This window comes from Urocitellus parryii, chromosome 6 (genome assembly GCF_045843805.1).
Source record: "Urocitellus parryii isolate mUroPar1 chromosome 6, mUroPar1.hap1, whole genome shotgun sequence".
NCBI classification, from domain to species: domain Eukaryota; kingdom Metazoa; phylum Chordata; class Mammalia; order Rodentia; family Sciuridae; genus Urocitellus; species Urocitellus parryii.
In genome coordinates, this window is record NC_135536.1 from 31,976,627 (window position 1) to 31,998,309 (window position 21,683).

At 36.0% G+C, this 21,683-nt stretch overlaps 1 protein-coding gene across 1 annotated transcript in view; it reads right to left on the minus strand.

The window, feature by feature from the left end:
• Nucleotides 1–21,683, minus strand: part of Supt16h (SPT16 homolog, facilitates chromatin remodeling subunit) — a 33,389-nt gene that overhangs the window by 7,109 nt on the left and 4,597 nt on the right. Inside the window, exons 2-22 of the mRNA XM_026414210.2 lie at nt 14,585–14,677; nt 14,157–14,327; nt 13,187–13,339; nt 12,280–12,426; nt 11,831–11,982; nt 10,987–11,159; nt 9,090–9,180; nt 7,994–8,067; nt 7,752–7,864; nt 6,381–6,446; nt 6,164–6,259; nt 5,963–6,078; nt 5,714–5,867; nt 4,895–5,022; nt 4,063–4,198; nt 3,828–3,954; nt 3,450–3,568; nt 2,154–2,279; nt 1,743–1,855; nt 1,355–1,430; nt 796–965 (exon numbers count right to left, since the gene is read on the minus strand). Coding sequence (XP_026269995.1) covers nt 796–965; nt 1,355–1,430; nt 1,743–1,855; nt 2,154–2,279; nt 3,450–3,568; nt 3,828–3,954; nt 4,063–4,198; nt 4,895–5,022; nt 5,714–5,867; nt 5,963–6,078; nt 6,164–6,259; nt 6,381–6,446; nt 7,752–7,864; nt 7,994–8,067; nt 9,090–9,180; nt 10,987–11,159; nt 11,831–11,982; nt 12,280–12,426; nt 13,187–13,339; nt 14,157–14,327; nt 14,585–14,677 — 2,594 coding nt within the window. The remainder of the gene's footprint in view (nt 1–795; nt 966–1,354; nt 1,431–1,742; nt 1,856–2,153; nt 2,280–3,449; nt 3,569–3,827; nt 3,955–4,062; nt 4,199–4,894; nt 5,023–5,713; nt 5,868–5,962; nt 6,079–6,163; nt 6,260–6,380; nt 6,447–7,751; nt 7,865–7,993; nt 8,068–9,089; nt 9,181–10,986; nt 11,160–11,830; nt 11,983–12,279; nt 12,427–13,186; nt 13,340–14,156; nt 14,328–14,584; nt 14,678–21,683) is intronic.

Sequence of the window (21,683 nt, forward strand, 5' to 3'; positions counted from 1 at the left end):
ATGGGGAAACGGGGAACAGCAGAGTAAACTATTTAACAGCTACCCAAACATCACACTTAGGGAGTGACCACTCCTTAAATTATTGGGGTTCTGGTACTTCCACAAGAAATTATTTTGAGGGCTGGGAATGTGGCTCAGGCGGTAGCGCGCTCATCTGGCATGCGTACGGCCCGGGTTCGATCCTCAGCACCACATACCAACAAAGATGTTGTGTCCGCCGAGAACTAAAAAATAAAATATTAAAAATTCTCTCTCTCTCCCCTTTCTTAAAAAGAAAAAAGAAATTATTTTGAGTATGAGTGTCCCTCTCATGTACGTATGTTACAAATTAAAAAAAAAAAAAAAAAAAAGAACTAGTAAGAAGTATGGAATCTCTTTGGATGAACATTTATTATACATGCACACAGATATTTTTACACATGTACCAACTAGATAGAAAAAAATCTTGGATTTTTAGTTTCTCATGTAAACATTCACAAACTACTACTGGGAATTCAGGAAAAAAATGAATGGGATTCTTTGGGATCTGTCATATTTAACAGACCTCAAATCCTTGTAACTTAATTTAAAGGTAGTCTTACCTTAAGTACAATAGTGGATTTTAAAGTTGTTTTCCTCTAAAAAGGCATAATCTTGACATTTTTTGTAGGCTGGCCCCAAACTCATGGGCTGAAGTAATCTTAGTGCCTCAGCCTCCAGAGTAGCTGGGTCTATAGGTGAACACCACTACACGTTTATGTAAAACATACAATACTTAAATTCTTAAAATAGGAGATGACTGGCACATTTACTTACTTCAACCATTCCTTGATGGGGTCAAGAGAGGCTACAGGAATGGCATTGATCATTGTCACTTTCTTACTGTAGTCCTTGTAGACGATTACCATATCAAAGTTCTTCAGATGAAACTGGACCCTCTCAAAATGGATCAGTTCTACTTCATCCAATGTCACCACAAAAGGCGGCTATTAGAAAAGAACTAGATCATTATATAAATACTTCCCCCAAAGTACTAGTACTTTCAAATACTTTCAGGATCTAAATTATCACACAGGAAAACTAAGCTTTTTTTTTTTTTTTTTGGTGTTTTTGAAAGGGTAAACTAGAGATACTAAGAAGCCCTAGTAAAACCATTTGCAAGATAAAAACCTCAAGAAGAATAAATTCAAGGAAATTATGTAAAGAAACTATTTTTAAAAAGTACTTAGGGCTAGGGTTGTGGCTTAGTGATAGAGAATTTGCCTAGCATGTGTGAGACATTGGGTTCAATTCTCAGCACCACATATAAATAAATAAAAATAAAGGTCCATTGCCAATAAATAAATAAAAATAAAGGGAGGCAAGACATACTTACCCATTCGGTAGCATTTACTAGCGCACTACTAGTGGGCTGAAGGAGGCAGGTACTCCTATAGGGAGCTCCATTAAATCTGAAAAGAAAGGAAACTCATAAAAGTGGGTTTAGCAAATGTTAAACTACTGCTGCTCCGACAAACTTCCCTCCCCTCGTGCCAAACAAGGCTCCTACATACTCACTGAAGACTCATCAGGAGACCTCTTAGCCTTAGCCATTCATGCAAATCCTTAAAAATTTTAAGGGGGAGTGGATGTCTCAAAGATTATCAGTCATGGGAAAAAACCGGATGTGTTGTTTACATTTAATTATTATTAAAAAAGTAATCCATTTTCTTAAAAGACAACCTGGTAAAACTGCAGATCAAGAAAAAGATAAAATGTGTTACCCCAAGTCCCTAAAAGGCACTTCAAATTCCAGTTCCTCTTTTGTTAGAGCCTCTACTTTCTCAATGAAATTTTTAAAGGCTGTTTTCAGTTTGTGCCTCATTTCTCGCTCCATCTGTAGAAAAAAAAATATTAACTACAGCCATCATGTTACTTGTTAATAGTACCTCTCCTCAAAAGTTTGAAGTGTTTTGTAGCCTTTAATTCTCATAATTACAATTCTAAAATATAACTTATTAAAATCATCATTAACTACCAGGGTGAATCTATAGCTAATTCCCAAACACAACTACCATCGAAGCAGATAATTTGAGTTATTCTTCACAGTTGTTTATAAAATACAATAATTCCTGTGCTCAGATCTGGACCACATCCTTTGCTACTCTACAAATTCAACACCAAATTTCACAGACCTGTTCGGCGTAGAGGTCATCTCGGTCATGCATATGCTGATGTTTCCCTAAGTCTGTGGTGATCTCTCCCACTTCTGTGTAGAACTGCACATCTGTGTGCCGCTTCTTCCCAAACATGATGGCATTCTGGTGGCATAAAACAGAAAGAACAAGAAAGAAATCAGAAGACTTAGGCCACCTTACACACAGAAGGAATATGTGAGAAACAAAACATGATAATGCTGGGGCTGGAGTTGTGGCTCAGTGGTAGAACACTTGCCTAGCATGTGTGAGGCCCTGGGTTCAATCCTCAGCACCACATATAAATAAATAAATAAAACAAAAGATCCATTTACAACAAAAAAAGAAAAAAAAACATGATAATGAAACATAAAAATATGTAGGATGTACATTTTAGTAATCAAGACATGGGCTTCCATAGCACGCATGTAAAATTAATTAAACCAGCAGGGTGTAGTGGTGCATGCCTATAATCCCAGCTATCTAGGAGGCTAAGGCAAGAGGATCACAAGTTTGAGGTTGGCCTCAGCAACTTAGTGAGAACCTGTCTCAAAATAAAAGCATTGGGGATAGTGCTCAGTGGTAGACTTCAATCCCCAGTACCATTTGTTTACCCCTGTCACAAATAATGGTATTTGGGAATGTAAAAGTTAAAAAGCGCTTCTATTTATTACAACAGACTTTGGTAACAAGTTTTGTATAAGCAAAAACTTTTACTTCAGAAAAACAGGAATCTGAAGAACACTTCAAAAGCTTATGTTGGGTGCTTTAACCACTGAGCAACATTCCCAACACCCTTGTAAAAATTTCCTTTTTGTTGGGGCTGTGGCTGTGGCTCAGTGGTAGAACATTTGCCTAGCATGTGAGGCACTGGTTTTGATCCTCAGCACCACATAAATAAAAATAAAATAAATAAAGATATTGTGTCCATCTATAACTAAAACAATATATATTTAAAACAAAATTCCTTTTTGAGACAGGACTAAGTTGCTGAGGCTGGCATTGAATTTGCAATCCTTCTTCCTCAGCCTCCCAAGTTGCTTGGATTATAGGCATGTACCACTGCAGCTGGCTAGACATTATGTTTTGGTAGTTACTATATATCTCACAAAAGGAACAAAAATACTTAGTGCCTTCTAGATGCTAGGCACTGTGGACTTTATAAACATATTTTCCAAGCCTCTTCATGATTTTGTTACAAGATTTTTTATCACTATTTTATAGGAAAGAAGTGAGAAAAATTAAATATTTTGCTTAAGAGCTCATAATCATAGCTAGTTAAGTTAAAGGGCATACCTTGAGGTGAAAGTGTAAGACAATAATCATTTCTCCATCACAGGGTTGGAACAAAGCATGTTTAATATTGTTATATAGAATATCCACTTTGTCTCCTCGGACAGATGTGAAGCGGAAACCTGGGGAAAAGAATGAAGAAGCTAAGTGTCAATCAGGATAATTAGGTTAGATCATAAAAAGACATTTTGTGTCTTCTAGTTATAAGAGGGTAAGAGGAAGCACAAAGAACTGTAGAGTTTTCCATTCTCACTGGCCATATAGCAATGTAAGTAGATCCTCCCAACATTTCCTTGTCATACCGTATTATCTGATCTGTTATTCCTACAAATGTGCCCCTGAAGACAGAGCCCAGAAACACAAAAGATTATTTGTATGTACCATTGACATGGGCCTCCAGTGAGCCTTGCATCCTCTTTTGGGCAATGTTTGGGCGAATATATAGATCTTTCAGTTTGGGGTTACTCCGGTTTAGATTGATCACAAGCGAGTCTTGTTTGACAATGCCCTAAATAGAAAAAACCTTAATGTGAATCCTGTGTACCTTTACATGCTCTTTAAAACACATATGTCCTTTTGAACAAAGGTGCTTAATTAGTCTTGTGTTCAGGCTCACCTCCTTTTCTTTCTCTTCTGCTTCTCGAGTCTTGTATCGTTTCTGTACTTCTTTTATAATTCGGAACGCATTTTGAAGGTTCAAGGCTGGTACTGTCTGTTCTCCAGGTGCCTTCATATTTGAAGCTCGGTATGTACTGTAAAAAAGGGGAAACAATTATAGAAGTTTATCTGTCTGGCCAGGTAACCTGTATCCATTACTACCAGTATATTTTATATCTGGATCAATACATATGTATATGTTAATATGTGTGTATTTATTTTGAAACAGGGTCTTGCTAAATTGCTCAGGCTGGCCTTGAATTTGTGATCCTCCTTCCTTAGCCTTTCAAGTAGCTGAAATTATAGGTGTGTGCCACCACACCTGGCTTAATGCTTTTAAGAGAAAAACATACCACTATGTAGTAAGAATGCTTGGAAAAGTTTTAAACAAACCACCAACCAACCAAAAAAAACCCCTATTGTTCCTTTATTCTCTTAAATGGAAAATATTATAAATATTCTAAATCCATCAGAGTGGGGAAGATCACACTTATTTTCAAATCTGGCACATCACCCCCCAAATCTGGCACATCACCATGAAGAAAGAGAATCCAACATGACACACATTTAAGGATTCTACTATAATATAAATATATAAAATATAAAATATTCTCATGAAACTTCTAAATTAGAGTCTAAAATAGTACAATCAGCAAAGTAACCCTAAAATGCCACCAAGGTAGTCAACATTCACTATACAGAGGAGGATGCTGCACAGAGAATGAGATGTTTCTGAGATTACCACTCTAGCCAGCAGGGATTTGGGAATGGTTGTTTTCCTGGGGACTCACATTTCCTTGACAAAAGTGGCTTCAGGGTTAGGAAAGATGTTGCCTTCATTCCTACCCAGAGCGCTGCCTGGGCAATAAAAGTTGATGCGCAAGTAAGTGTAATCTCCTTCCACAGACATACTTATATTCTGTTCAGAGAAAAAGAATGCATTAAAACAACAACCACTACCAAGTTTCTTAAGACAGATTAACGTCTGTCTTAATTTAATATATTATTTAAAATTTATTATTATTAGTATTATTAATCACTATTATTAGGTGTTACTAGCTGAGTGCATTTAAGAGTTTAACTTAAAAATCTAAATCTAAAAAAACCTCTTTTTAGAAAATGATTGAATGTTTGTTTCCCAAAAGATTTACTGAATTTTCAAAGTATTCTGTATCATGCATATAACTAAAGCCTAAACGATGCTCAAAACCAACCAACCAAATAAATAAATAAAAAAAAAGATAAAAAAAGGAAAGATAGACAAATTATATTTCCAGATTAGTTTTTTGTTGTTGTAGTTGGACCCATACCTTTATTTTATTTATTTATTTATATGTGGTGCCGAGGATCGAATCCAGTGCCTTGCACATGCTAGGCTAGTGCTCTACCACTGAGCCACAACCCCAGCCCCTCCAGATTAGTTTAGCTTTCTACAAAGTGAAAATTAAAAGGGAATGAAAATGATTGCAGGACATTAGGATGAGATGGGTACAGAGGTACAGAGTCTAAAGGAGCAGAGTACAAGATATGATACAGATTATTTATGGTGGGCACAACTGTTATTTTAAGAAATAAGTCTGAATGCAACTTGATGCAATAAGAATCAGTACCTTGATTGTGGCAATGTGAAAAGGTGTTGCAATGCCAAACACTGGCATTATTACAGTCTCATATTTCTTATCAATATAAATCTTCATTTCCCGAATATGAGCTTCCTTAGGCATCAGAGATGGGTTCTTATAGGAAACATTAGATTTGCGAGCTCTGGAGTGAGATTAAAACAACCAAAAAAACCCTGAGAATTTTCTGCAGTCACACAGAACTCTAAGACAATCTTACTGCTAAGTGCAAACTCTTACTTCTGAATCTGCTGCTCTCCCTTCTGTTCAGTCAATCGTCTCTTGGCTTCTTCATTGAGTTGAGCTGCTAATTCTTTTTGATGTGCCCTTCGCTTCTCTTCTGCAGTCATTTCATTCTAGTGAAGGGAGAACCCGAGTTATCAGAAGTGTGAATCAACTGATATGGTATGAGATAAGTGTTATCTAAAACAGTAAACTTACCCGTGTTCTTTCTGTAAGCAATGCTGCCCGAGAACCTCTTCCCAAAAGGTCCTCTGCTTCATCTTTCTCCTCCTCTTCTTCTTCCTCATCTTCATTCTACGGGAAAAAGTTGCAATAATTAAAAAACACAAGTTTGTTTGTTTTTTTCTTTAGCCAAACATGTTTAACTTCCTCACTGTACTGGAAGTCCTACATTGCTCATTTATCTTCTTCCTACCTTTAGAAAAATCCCCACATTCTTTACTTTCTTCTTCACAGAAGTTAGAACAGTGGCTGGGCCATCCTAGAATAAAAAGGAGAATTAGACTACCAATATAAAGCACATTCACTTTCTAACCTAGTACACAGCTGGGCAATAATTTTGAAACTTCTGGATTCTAAAACACTTGACAATGAATAAATATAACTTTTATCCTCCTAGTCTCTTATCAGAAACTATACTTATAGAACCGGGCATGGTGACACATGCCTGTAATCCCAGTGGCTTGGGTCAAGAGGAGTGCAAGTTGAAAGCCAGCTGAAGCAAGACCCTAAGCAACTCAGTGATACCCTGTCATGAAATAAACAATAAAAAGGACTGGGGATATGGCTGAGTGGTTTGCTTCTAATAAGAACACTGAAATATTCACTATCATTAAAAATCAATTCTAAGTAAAAGAAGCCAGTCACAAAGACCACATACCATATTGACTGAATTTATAGGAAATGTCCAAAATAACCAAAATCTTTAGAGACAGAAAGTAATTAAGTTGTGGCATAGGTCTGGAGGACCTGAATGGTAGATGCAGGAATGAGGACTGGCTGCAAGTGGATTCAGGTTTCCTTAGGTGATAAAAGATTCTAAAATTAAACAGTGGTGATGGTTGCACAGCTGCAAACACACTAAATAGACAAACCCATGAAATTACACAATAAAAACAAAAAGCAAAAAAACAAAAGTAACAACAACAACAAAAATTCTACATTTTGCTGTAATCCCAGCAATCTGAGAGGCCAGGATGGGAAGATCCTGCTTGAAGCTAGCCCAGGGACTTAGCAAGATCCTAGCTCAAAATTAAATAGTTAATAAAGAAAGGAAGGAAAGAAGAAAAGGCTGGGGATATAGATGACTGATAAAGTGTCCCAGTGTTCAATTCCCAGTACCAAAAAGAAAAGAAAGTAAATACATTGTATGGTATGTAAACTGTAGCTTGATGAATTTGCCATTAAAAAAAAAAAAAGAAAGGGGCTGAGGCTGTGGCTCAGCAGTGGAGTTAGCACATGCGAGGCCCTGGTTCGGATCCTCAGCACCACATCAAAATAAATAAATAAAATGAAAAGGTATTATGTCCAACTACAACTAAAAAATAAATATTAAAAAAAAGAAAAAAATCCCATTAGAATTAATTTCTGATATTATCATTTTTAAGTGGCTTGATTTAAATCATTCCCTGGTTCTGGGCTAAAATCCTATTCTCAGCTGTACTGTCAGGCTATTCAGGGACCTCTCCCCTTAACTAGCATTTAACAAACAAGAAAATGCCCACAAAGTCCAAAATACGCTTCAAAAGTGAGTTCATAAACCAGAAGTTAAAGAGGCAATACATACCTCATCCACAAGTACTGTGTCACCAATGAATAGGGCATAGGTTTTCTCTTCTGGTTTTTTCCCCTCCTTGTTAGTCAGATCTGAGAATCCCAAATTGATGCTGAAAACCATCCCTAAAACAGCAAAACAGATTAGTCTGTGGCTGTGAAAGGATGAATAAGAATTAGATTTATACAGAAAGGGTCATAAAGCTAACAGGATTACTCAAAAGCACTTTTCTATTGCAAGCATGTAAAACTCACCTTTTTTAAGTTTGTACTGATTTTTACTATTAATTACTAGAGAGCCTTCACGGAATTCAATTCCCATACCAAATCTGAAAAGAAGAGAAATATATCAGCAATATGCTAAAAGACTTGTAACATGGATCAATTATTATAATGCTCATTTCAATTTTCAAAATAATGCAGGTAAATTTGAAGTGATTTATCTCTGCTGATCAGTCAGTTAAGGTAAAGCATTCCAAGACAGTCTTTAGATTTTAAATATACTATATAATTCCATGTTGAAAAATCATTTTTAAATTAAGTACCTCATGTAGTACTTATTTATTTTTTTACATGGTGCTGAGAATTGAACCCAGTGCCTCACACATGCTAGGAAAGTGCTCTACCACTGAGCCACAATCCCAGCCCCAAGCCTTTTAACTTTAGCTTATTTACCCAGTTTTAAGCTTTAATTCACCACGAAATAGTTGTTTTTCCTATAGACAGTTTAGCAGAGACTTTCATGAGATACATTACTTAGATAGTAAATTAAGAGATATAATTAAAAAAATGTTTCAGTTGTAGATGGACACAATACCTTTATTTATTTTTATGTGGTGCTGAGGATCGAACCCAGTGCCTCACATGTGCTTGGCAACCCCCACCCCACGAATGATGGTAATTTTTAGTGCAACATTGATAATCACAGATTCATAAGACTTGGTATCACCAGAGAAGTCCACAAAGACACTATACACCTGAGACTAGACTAGTTTTCATCTAAAGATTGCCTAGAACTGTTTCCACAAATGTCCTTTATTAGGTTTTTTAAGTGTTCAACAGTCAAATACATTTGAGAAATACTAAATTAAGTAAAAATTCAAAGTAAATAAATAAAACATTAGAGCATTCCAGAGTATTCAATTTGTAAATGTGAGCTAATTTAATCCTGGAACACCTACTGGAACACTACATTGGTCTTAAAAAAAATATGTATTCCGTAAAACTGGGAAAACTACAGTTAAGTATTTCTATGAATACTGGTGAAATCAATCAACTCATTTAAGACTAGAGAATTACTACTGCCAGTAATGAAAACTGACTCAGAGTGACAAAACATATTATGGCATACCCTAGATTTTTGGTGATTTTGTTCAGCAGCTCTGGCTTCTGCTTTTTAACCACATCCATGACAGCATTATACACATCACATATCTTCACACCTAATAACAAGAAAAAAGGAAGACATTAAATTATCTTTCAGAGGGAAAAAACCCCAAACATCATTAGGTCCACCTATTAAGTCCCCTAAAGAAATTTTTCTTAAAGTGTGAACTAAGGAATGCAGAGTGGCAGGGATGACTATGACTAGAAATTTGCTTTTTTGGGAGCACACACCTTGAAGTGAACCCAGTGTGCTCAACCCGAGTCACATCCCCAGTTGTTATACTTTATTCTGAAGCAGTGTATTACTAAGTTGCACAGAACCTCACTAAGTATTGAGACTGGCCTCAAATTTGCAATTCTCTTGTCTTAGCCTTCTAAGACGCTGGGATTTCAGGTAAAAGCCACTGCTCCAGGCAGAAATTTGCATTTTTACAAAGAGTACACCCAGTCATTCCTTATTAGCCTGTTTGAGAATCATTTATCCAAGGAACATCAGCTGTCCCAGTGACATATTTTGAGTTACCAAAAGTATTACAGTAAAAAGTTACTATACATTTTGATGAACAGACCATGGAAGTAGGTCCATTTCATTCATTGCTAAATGTGCAAATTAGTGTTAGAAGAACTCCAGCATTAATTTTTTAGGTTTATTTTATAAATGAACACATCAAGCCGCCAGAGTATACTGAAGATGGTGTCCTCAAGAAATCTTTATTCTCATTAAACTATTTATGATTGATTTAATAGGATTAAGATCAACTTAGAGATTCTGGAAGAATGGTAGGCTTACAAAACAGTTTAAAAGTGGGTAAGCATGAGGCTTCATTTAGCCAAATGAGAGTGCAGAATCCAAGGCAATAAAGTAGTCAAGTAATTTTGTTTTCTTCTTTGGTGTTAAGTAGCTTGCTTAGCAGTATTGCTACTTATTCTATTCCTTGTATCCTTGGTATTCACTCAATGTAGGATAAACACCATACATTCTATCGGCAGAGATAACTAGTACTCAGACCCTTTCATTTATTTTATTTTATTTTTTTAGGTACTGGGGATTGAACTCAGGGGCACCTGACTGACGACTGACCATACCCACAGCCCTATTTTGTATTTTATTTAGAGACAGGGTCTCACTTAGGGCCTTGTTTTTGCTGAGGCTGGCTTTGAACTTGTGATCCTCTTGTCTCAGCCTCCCAGGTTACTGGGATTACAGGTGTGTGCCATGGTGCCCAGCTCTCAGACCCTTTTATTTTTATTTTAAAAAATATTTGTTTTAGTTGTAGATGGACACAATAGCTGTATTTATTTTTTATGTGGTGCCGAGGATCGAACCCAGTGCCTCACACAAGCAAGGCAAGCGCTATACCACTGAGCCATAACCCCAGCCCTCAGACTCTTAAACTAAAGAGTAACAGGCCAAAGTGTTTTATGAAGATTTGGATAGAGGCCTAACAAATGAGATTTCTGTCAGCATCAGTGTTAAGCCACAATAACCACTCACATTTGAAAGAGAAGTAATCAAAGAGTTAAATGGTATGATGATTTAAGGTCAGGGTCAGTAAAATCTTACTCTTATTTTTAAAAAATGAGAGCCTTAAGGGTACAAAACAAAACAAAAAAAAACGGTCTTTTTTTTGGGTGATACTGGTGAATGAACCCAGGGGCTTGTGCATGGGAGGCAAGCACTCTACCACTGAGCTTTATAAAATTTTAAGAAGGTTTTGCTAGGTGGCCCAGGCTGACCTTGAATTTGCAATTCTCTTACCTCGGTACCCAACAGCTGGGATTATAGGCACACACCACTGCACAGGGCTACTAGTGACATTTTTGTTATGTAATTTTAAATCATCTTTCCTAAGGCAATTTACCATGTCTTAATTCCTTCAGCAGTTCCTCTTGAAGTTGGAGTAGAAAGTTGTAATTTTCTTGAACTTCCTGAGAAGGATCTACCATCAAAGTGCGAACAAGGTTGGAGCAGTAAGACTTGAAGCGAATACCCATGGCACAAGTGATGGCTCCAAAATGCATATGATTTTTATCACTAGAGACCAAAGAAAAAAGCATTTAATTACCCAAAGTAGCAGAGTCCTTAGTATCACTGTCATAAAACTTCTAACAATAATTATTTTCCTTTCTATAAGAACGTCAATGTTGTAACTGAATACAGACTTAAAACTTTTTTGTTGGTTTTTAGTAATCATACCTGTTAAAGGCAATGGAGTAAAAATTAGCAACGAAACTTTTATTATAAAAATTCAAGAAGGTAAGTATTGTATTCTAAAGATGCAAAGGATATACTGAATTGTATCCATTATAGTTTAGCAACAATATGGTTGTGAGGAGTCACTTATCCACAAGTCCTTTATGAATTGTGGGTTACAGTTAAACTCTTCAGACTCACTGGAGGAACACCTTTAGGCATGCACCACCCTCTAACGTAGAGAAACACTTTCTTTAAAATGTTCGTAAAATTAAGAGAGGAATTACTTTAAGGTATATCTGACACCATTAAAAAAAATTTCAGCATATTCTGCATTTTCACTAATTTGGAAAAGTGCTTAAGTATTAGGTGAAATAAAGTAAACATATAGAAAACAGACTAGTGATTATTCCATCTCCTACTTTTCTCTTTTTCAAATGAGTTAAAGTGAAAATAGGCTAAAATTCAAAATGGCTCTGATTGTTGTTACATTAGAAAGTTCTCACACTTACCTCACCACACTGAATTTGAGATTATAGTTGCCACCACTCTGAATGATAGGTGGGTAACACATTTCCACAGTGGAAGGATCTGCCCCAGCTAGGTATTTTTTCTCTTCAATAGCCTTTTCCACAGATTCAGCCAGTTTGCTATGTCGAACTTTCTGTAGGAGTACCCAGAAATAAAGAAACTAAAGGGTGGCAAATAGCAAAGTGAAGTGCTAGGATGTTACCATTTGAAAACATCACATACCCTGATATAATTTATGGTTTACACATCAGACAATATATTGGTATACATACAAAGCAAGTTTGGAGAACAGTATGTAGAATTTACAGCTGCTCTGAGAATATGTATATAAAATAATGAATAACCTCATTAAACCATAATGCAGGTTTAGTTATCTTGAAAGACAGATGGCAGAATTATTACCAACTTAGTGGTAAGGTCGATTATTTACCTCATCTGCATCAACTATTTCCATGACTCTTTCCTTGAAGAATTTGTTGAAGACTTCAGAAGTGATGCTGGCTGCTTTCTTCATTAGGTTGAGCTCCCCATCCTCCTTTACAGCAATGGTATATGCCACAACTGCGCTGATATCAATCTATAGTCAAAGTGATAGTAAACAAGCAAATACAGAACTGCTAAAAAAATGCATCTCTCCTATTTTGAATATTATCAGTTATTCTACTTGATTACTTAGCAATCTTTTTTTTGGTATGAGGGATTGAACTCAGGGTGCTTAAGCACTGAGCCACATCCCTAGCTCTTTTTTGAGACAGGGTCTCATCAAGTTCTTAGGGCCTCACTATTTAGCAATCCTAAATCCGAGGCTGGCCTCAAACTTGCAATCCTTCTGCCTCAGCTCTCAGAGTCTCTGAGATTACAGGTGTATACCACCATGCTTGGCTACTTAGCAATCTCCATCAATAGTTTGCAGAATATTCAAATAGTCTCTCTTCTTGAATGGATTAAACATTTAAAATAGCTCTTTGCCAGGTCACTGTTGTGTTATAAGAGGCATTAAGCTAATGTACCTCTTAAAACGTAAATTTGCCTCTCTATAGGTTTTTGTCAAGGCTGAAGATAAGCAGGAATGGTGGAGGAAAAAAGAACACAAATCTATTTCTTGGTCAGAAGATTTTTCTCTGTTTCCAACACAGAAGTGGGTGGACAGCCTCTTGAACACCCCATTTTCTATCTGAAAAGTATAACTAATATATTGTTAAAAGGGGATGAAAAACATAAATGCAAATGAATACATAGTTTCCCCCAAACAAATGTCCTCCACTATCTTGTATGGAAGTCCAATATACTTCTGTCTTCTCAACTTTCAATTTGCTGCTTCCCAGTATTAGTCTTACTTTGTCAAAGCCCTCTTTGTTGAGGCAGTCATTCCAGCTCTTCATGAACTCTCCAGGGAATTTGTCTTTGCTGAACACACCAATTTTCTTGCCATTTTTGCTTTCTTTAATGGCTTCAATCATTTTGTCAAAGTTGCTCTTATTACTTTCATTCTATCAGTGCCACAGGGAAGAAAAAGGGCTTGTTAGTTTCAAAATTAGACATTTGTGTTATAACTAGTAATAAGCAGAGAGAATATTCTAAACCATGGAAGGAATAAATTCTCCCCTAATCTCCACCTACTTCTTTTTTTCTTTTTAATATATGTATTTTTTATTTGTCAATGGACCTTTATTTTATTTATGTATATGTGGTGCTGAGAATTAAACCCAGTCCATCATACAAGCTAGGCAAGCAATCTACCACTGAGCTATAACCCCAGCCCCTCCACCTACTTCTTAAGAGCAGATTATAACACTTCGAAGGTTAACACAAAATTCCTTTGGATATTTTTATATACTTAGGTAAAAGTACCAAGTAAGTTAACAAAACTATTCTTTTTCTTCACAAAGTCAAGAAACTCAAACATATAAACAAAAATTTGAGGAAAAATTCCTGTTAGGTGAATAGTGTGAAAAAAAGATCACATTCGATAAAAACTGGAAACAAGGTTTATTTAAGTTACCTTAAGGATATTTAAGGTTATCTTGTTTCTGAAGGTCAAATGGAAACAGTGTACTGGAGAACAATAAAGTTAATGTTCACCAGAATTCCACAGCCCATTTATTTTACTGAAGAACTTTTGGGTAATTGGACTCTTTTCTTCCTAACCAATAATGAAGATATGACAAAACTTTATATTATTACCATAGCCAGGTACAACTTTCCTCTTGAATCATTTTTAGGGTCATACATAGCATTTCGGAACAAAAAACCCCTCACTTCCAAAAACTTTTAAACATTTACGACACATTGTTTATTAGTTCTGACCTTTTCTCTTATTAGCAGTGTTATGGCAGGGGCTCCATTTGCATTCTCATTTCCCTTAGTGTTGGCAATCTGTTTCAAGAATTCCACTTTTTTCTTGCTGGCCATAAAGATGATTTTATCATCACAGAAGACCATGATTGTATCAGTGAGTTCATAACCAAAGAGCCATGTCTATTGGAAAAGACAACAACAATAGTATTTACAGATATATGCTTGAAACACCCATAATGAAAATAATCAAATCATTGATATTTTTTAGTTTTACTCTTTTCTGTTGCTGGGGATTGAACCGAGGGCCTCTTGAATGCTAAGCTAAGCACACGTTCTGTCATTCAGCTACGTACCCAGAACTAGGAATTTAAAACACTGAACAGTGCAGTAGACGATTCAGTGACATTATGGGCTGAAAACTGCTACAAACCTCTCACCTGTAATGCAGTTGATTTGGCATAAACAATTTCTTCATCAACACCCACTGATACAACAATAGCATCAACACTGGCACACTCATCTTCTCCTTTCTAAAAAAAATAAAAAAGTAATTTTGTTACTTTCTTTTCAAACCTTAATGAGACAAAAATACAGATTGAACATCTACTAGAGATATGTTTAATTTTCCTAATATAAGTTCCAAATTTCAGATACATGCCTGATTGGCAACCTCATAGCTCTTACTTACATTCTACTTGTTAAACAGCTTGAGATAGAATTCACATACAATAAAATTTGTACATTTAAAGTGTATAATGTTTAATATATTCAATTACATAATCATCACTATGATCTAAGTTTAGAACATTTTCACCTTCCCCAAGAGTAACCCTCTGCCATTAGCAATCATTCTTCATCTTTTTCTGCCTCCTCTCCAGACTTAGGCAACCACTAACCACTAACTTACTTTTGTCTGCATGGATTTGTCTATTCTGTACATTTTTTCATGTAAATGGAATTGAATAATATGTGCCTTTGTGTCTGGCTTCTTTCACGTAATGTTTTCTAGGTTCATCTGTGTTGCAGTATATTATCAATAGTTCACTCCCTTTTAGAATCCAATTTCATTATGTGGACATACACTTGATTTATCCAAACACCAGTCGCTGGAAATCTGGGCTGTTTCCAACTTTGGGTTATTTTGAACAACACTGCCATGAACCTCTGTATACCTTTATCCCCCCCAACACTGGGGACTGAACCCCAGGGCACTCTACTACTTCAGCTAAATTGCTGAGGCAAGCTTTGAACTTCCAATCTTCCCACTTTGTGTATAAGCTTTTGTGTAAATATACTTATCTTGGGTCTATACTCAGGAGAGGAATTGCTGGGTCCTTTGTCTAAATTTTTTGAAGAATTACCAATTGTTTTCCAGTGACTGATCCATTTTATTTCCTAATAAGAATGTACGAACTTCCAATTTTTCCACAAGCCAATACCTGCTATTATCTTTTTCATTATAGTCATCAGATGGGTACAAATTAGTACCATTTCAAGTGATGGTTGATAATTCGTATATCTCTTTGGAGAAATGCCCTCTCAGATCCTTTGTCCAATTTGTAACTGATTTATTACTGAGTTGCAAGAGTTTTTATATTCTAAATAAAAATCCTTTATCATGGGCTGGGGATGTGGCTCAAGCGGTAGCGCGCTTGTCTGGCATGCGTGCGACCCGGGTTCGATCCTCAGCACCACATACCAACAAAGATGTTGTGTCCACCGAGAACTAAAAAAAATAAATATTAAAAACTCTCTTTCTCTCTCTCTCTCTCCTCTTTAAAAAAAAAAAATCCTTTATCAGACGTTATTTCCAAATATTATTTATTTGGTAGACTGTTTACTCATTTTCTTGAAGGAATAATGTGAAGCACAAGAGTTTCTAATTTTGAAAAAGTTCAATTTTTCTGTTTTCTTGTGTCTTTAGTGACTTATCTAATCCAAAAGCCATAAAGGATTTACTTATACTTACAGACCAGTTTTAGTTCTTATAGTTAGATGTGATTCATTCTGAATCACAGTTTTAGTTCTTATAGTTAGATGTGATTCATTCTTCTTTTTTTTTTTTTTAACATAGTTATGGGGAATCAAACATGGGGCCTCACATGTGCTAGACATGTACCATGACACTGAACCATAATCCCAGCCCCTGAATTTATTTTTGTGTATGGTATGAGTAACAATCAAACTTATTTTTTTCCATGTAAGTATTTAGTTATTCCAATGAGTTGTTAAAAAATATCTTTTTCTTCATTGAATTGTTACAACACTCCTGTCAAAAAATCAAATGACCAGAGGCTGGGGATAAGGCTCAGTTGGTAGAGTACTGCCTTGCATGCACAAGGCCCTGGGTTCAATCCCAAGCACCACAAAAACAAATGATCATAAACATAAAGGTTTATTTCCAGACTTTCATTCTATTTAATTAAGCTACATGTCTATCTATAACAGTGCCACACTGTTTTGATTACCACAGCTTTGTTGTAGGTTTTGACATTGAGACATGTTAAGTCCTCCTATCATCTGCTACTCTTGAAAAGCTCTATAATACCAAAAGGCTGGTAATTCTGGCTTCCCCAATGAAGAAAAAACCAAAACCACCTATGTAAGAGTCTTCCATATTTTAAGGCTTCTAGTTACCAATAAAAATAAACAGGGGGTTCACTGTTGTTCTCTATAAGTTAAATTATATGATGCAAAGAAATTAACTATATGTAGTCCTCTGTTGATTTCCACTCAGAAACGTTGTTTTCCTTTAGACTGGAAACAACTTTTACCATTAGTACTTATGACCAGAATTTGGTACTGTTTTTTTCTTACTGAGGTAAGATAGTATTTCACTGTAGTTCTGATTTTTCCTGATGGCTAGGGAGAATTACAAGAAATGCTGAAAATAAAATCTAACTGATATATACATACTATTATATACAATAGCAGGTAAAATTATTCTTTTCTTGCCATCTGTATTTTTTTCAGTTAACAAACGAAAAGAGTACTTTTATTAGAATTCTAAAGATAAAACTGGGTTTCTTTGGAAGGTTTCTGATTTGTAATTATAAGGAGAGTTAAGGTCACTTGATTATCTTTTCAGGTAGGATGTTAATATTGATGACTTCGTCTATAAGCATTACTTTGAAGAATATCTGAGTAAATCTGTGTAAAGTGCTTAGAATGGTGTCTATCTCAACCCAAGCTAGGCAGGCACTCTACCAACTGAGCTATATCCCTAGCCCACTCAAAAAGTATGCAATTCAAAAGGAGATGATTTTAAGTGGTACCCAAATGTGGCTTCAAATATTCAATCACAAGCTGGGTTTGGTGGCCTATAATCCCAGTGGCTGGGGAGGCTGAGGCAGCAGGATCGCGAGTTCAAAGGCAGCCTCAGTGATACTGAGGTGCTAAGCAACTCAGTGAGACCCTGTTGCTAAATAAAGTACAAAATAGAGCTGGGGATGTGGCTCAGTCCTCAAGTGCTCCTGAGTTCAATCCCCAGTACCAAAAAACAAACAAACAAAAACCAATCACAGCAAAAGTAACATCCTTTTAATCTAAAGAATGTACCTGCTTGGTTCTAGTCCTTAACATCTGCTATAATTTAATAACACAGTTGTGTTTTATTGCTTTTATTTTTTAACAGCTACTTTTTGATAACTGACACAATTTTCCATTTGTAATGATATAAAGTATCATTTCTTTCTGTTTTTTTTTTTTTTAAGATTTTTTAGTTGTTGATGGATCTTTAGTTGTTGATGGATCTTTATTTTATTTATTTGCACGTGGTGCTGAGAATCAAATCCAGTGCCTTATGCATGCTAGGCAAGCACTCTACCACGGAGCTACAACCTCAGCTCTAAAGTATCATTTCTTAAACGTATTTAGGTTTAAAGAATTCAATAGTTTGTTTTTTTTGGGGGGGGGGGTGTGTGTGTGAAGACAAAAAGAATGCAGAGTGGTAAGCTAAGTAGAGCTAGAGTTGTTATATCCTAAGTGACCAACAAACACTCTTAGTCAGGTGTGGTGACACATGCCTATAATTCCAGCAGATTGGAGGCTGAGGCAGAAGGATCCTGAGTTCAAAGAGCAGCAACTAAACAACTCAGCAAGATACTGTCTCTAAAGGGCTGGGGATGTGGCTCAAGCGGTAGCGTGCTTGCCTGGCATGCGAGTGGCCCGGGTTGGATCCTCAGCACCACATACAAAGATGTTGTGTCCGCCGATAACTAAAAAATAAATATTAAAAAATTCTCTCTCTCTCTTAAAAAAAATAAACAAAGATACTGTCTCTAAATAAAATATATATTTAAAAAAGAGGCTGGGGATGTGGCTCAATGACTAAGTGCCCCTGGGTTCAATTACTGGTACCAAAAAAAAAAAAAAAAGTCACTAAGCTTCATTTTGATTTTCTAGCTGTTTGAATAAATAAAAGAGAAAGAAACAAACCTAAAGGAAAAAGGTTTACTTGGAAGAGACTCTTCATTAATATTATAAGGTAGTAGCACATTTCTCTTTTTTTGGTACCAGTGTTTAAATGCAGAGGTGCTTAACAACTAAGCCACAACCCGAGCCCTTTTTATTTGAGACAAGGTCTCACTAAGTTGCTTAGGGTTTTGCTAAATTACCAAGGCTGGTTTTTGAACTTGTAATCCTCCAGCATCAGTCTCTCAAATGGCTGGGTTTATAGGCATGCACCACCATCATACCAGGCCCTTCACTAACCTACCCCCGATCAGTAATTTTAGATCTCTTGGGTTAAATCTGTGGTTTATCTTTATATTTTATTTTCAATATTAAGTCTTCTCATCAGGAATTGTTCCTTCACTTTTTTCCCCTCATCTCTCATCAAATTTTTTATTTCAGCTATTATTTTTAATTTCTAAGAGGTTTTATCCCCAAGGCTCTTATCATGAATATACTATAGCTTTCAGTATTTTGTAAGCACTGAGGAAATGGAGGGAAGGAAATGAACAAGAATTACAAGATTCCAGCATTGAAGGATGTGAGTTTGAGATTAAAAAAGTTTCTCGCAATTCTTAAGTTAAAAACACAAAACAAGGGGCTGGAGTTGTGGCTCAGTGGCAAAGTGTTCATATGGCACCTGTGAGGCCCTGGGTTCAATCCTCAGCATCACATAAAAATAAATAAAATAAAGGTACTGTGTCCAACTACAACTAAAAAATAAATATTAAAAAAAAAACTACAAACAAACAAAAAACCCCCATAAAACAAAACAAAAAAATACATACCAAGGCACACCATGGGAAATTTCAAAACCAAGGGATAAGTGGCTGGCACGTAGCTCAGTTGTAGTGTACTTCCCTAGAATGCATCAGGCCCTGAGTTCGAGCCATAGTATCAAAAAAAAAAAAAAAAAAAAAACCAAAATAAAGAAATCCCCCACAAAGAAAGAAAACAACAACAAGAACAACCTGGAGATGATTTTAAAGTTTCAAAGAACAGACCACACACACAGAGCATACATATTACAGACACCCCCCCTTCTCGAAGTATGGAATAGAATCATATCAGCCATCTCAAAATACTAAAAGCTTGAAGACTGATAAACCGTGGCTTCAAAATTCTAATATTATTATTATTATTAGGTACAGGGGATTAAACCCAGGGGTGCTTAACCACTGAGTCATATCCCCAGAACTTTTTTATTTTAAGACAGGGTCTCCGTAAGTTGCTCAGAGTTTCACTAAGTTGCTGAGGCTGGCTTTGAACTTGCAATCCTTCTCCTTCAACCTCCTGAGCCATTGGGATTGCAGATATGTGCCACCACACTCAGCAAAATTCTAAGATTATTTTAAACTCAAAATGATATACTTAGTGAACTATATATTATTAAATAAAAATGAGGACAGATGTTATACTTTTGATCTTGAATGTCCCCCAAAAGCCCATGTGTTATAGGCTTGGACTCCAGCCTGTGGCATTATTGCAAGGTGGTAGAAACATTAGTAGGTGTGTAGTGAAAGGCAGTCATGTCATTGGGAGCATGAACTTGAAGAGAATAATTAGAACCCAGCCCCTTCCCCACTCTTTTTGCTTCTTGGCTAACACAAGATGAGCAGCCTCTTTTGCAACGCACTCCTGCCATGACATACTGCCTTATTACAGGCCCAAACACAAGGGGGTCAACTGTCTACTGACTGGAACCCGTGAACCAAATAATAATAATAATAATAATAAACTTTTTCTATGAGTTGTTTATCTATTTCAAGTATTTTATTGCTGTGATTAAAAACTAACACAGCATAACAACACTTATTATTTCTGAAGACAAAAAAAAAAAAGGGTTCAGGAAATTTGTATTCTATGCATCCTATATTTTTGTATTCTGAGGATTAAATCCAGGGTCTTGTACATGCCGGGCAAGCACTCTAGCACTGAGCCACATCCCAGTACTTAAGCATCCTTTCTTAAAAAGCTCTTAGAGAAAAGGCTTTAAAAAAAACAAAGATAAAACCCAAACTGGGGTTCTAAAATACAGGGGATCCAACATTGGAAAGGCCAAGGTTCAAAAGGCCTTGAGAGCAACCTATATCAGAAAGAGCAGGACAATGAAAGGACTTAAAAAATTAAGGATGGGACATTTGTTTAAAACAACAACAACAACAACAAAAAAAACCCGGAGGCAATCCAGGAAAAATTAACACGTGGAAAAGCAGTTTACCTACTAAATGCAAGGCCCTGAGTTTCATCCTCAATATAGGAAAGAAAAAAAGCAAACCAAACAAAATCAAACCCCCTGCAGAGAAAAGGAAAGGTATTCACCACTCCTTTACTTAACCCAACAGTGAAAATATTTATATGTGAATAACAATGCAAATACTGACAAGTGATTTTACTAAAATTGAGGAAGAAAAATTAAGGATGGAGCTGGGGTTGTGGCTCAGTGGTAGAGCACTTGCCTAGCATGGCTGAGGCACTGGGTTTGATCCTCAGCACCACATAAAAATAAATAAATAAAGATATTGTGCCCATCTACAACTAAAAAATATTTTAAAAAATTAAGGATGTACATATGATAAAGCAAGTATAATAAAATGTTAATTGTATCATTTAGGTGGTGGGTATATGGGTTCACTATAAAATTCAGTTTTCCTGTTAGAAACTTTTTCATAACCATGTTACAAAAAAGTTTTAAAAGTATCAGAATGTAGAGGACTTGGATAAGTGTGTAGTATAAAAAAATTAAATTCGAATTTACCCAAGAGTTAATATCCACCATTCACAAATCAAGAAATAGCACTACACAGATTTTAGAAACATGAAAGAAACAGAGAAACTCAAAAGTGGTTGCTTCTTACTTGTTTTAAACCTTTCTCAGAACTATAACAATGTGCATGTACTAAGTGAAAAACATTTTTCAGGTGAGAATTGAAGAAAATATCATAATAGTTGGTAAGGATTCTAAAATTATAAAGATGGGATCTGAATATTAAAAGTTGAGGAAATACTGCAGAAGAACAAATACCTTCCTTTGAATTAAGTGGACACTGCCATACAAACACCACCCTAGCTACCTATCCAAAT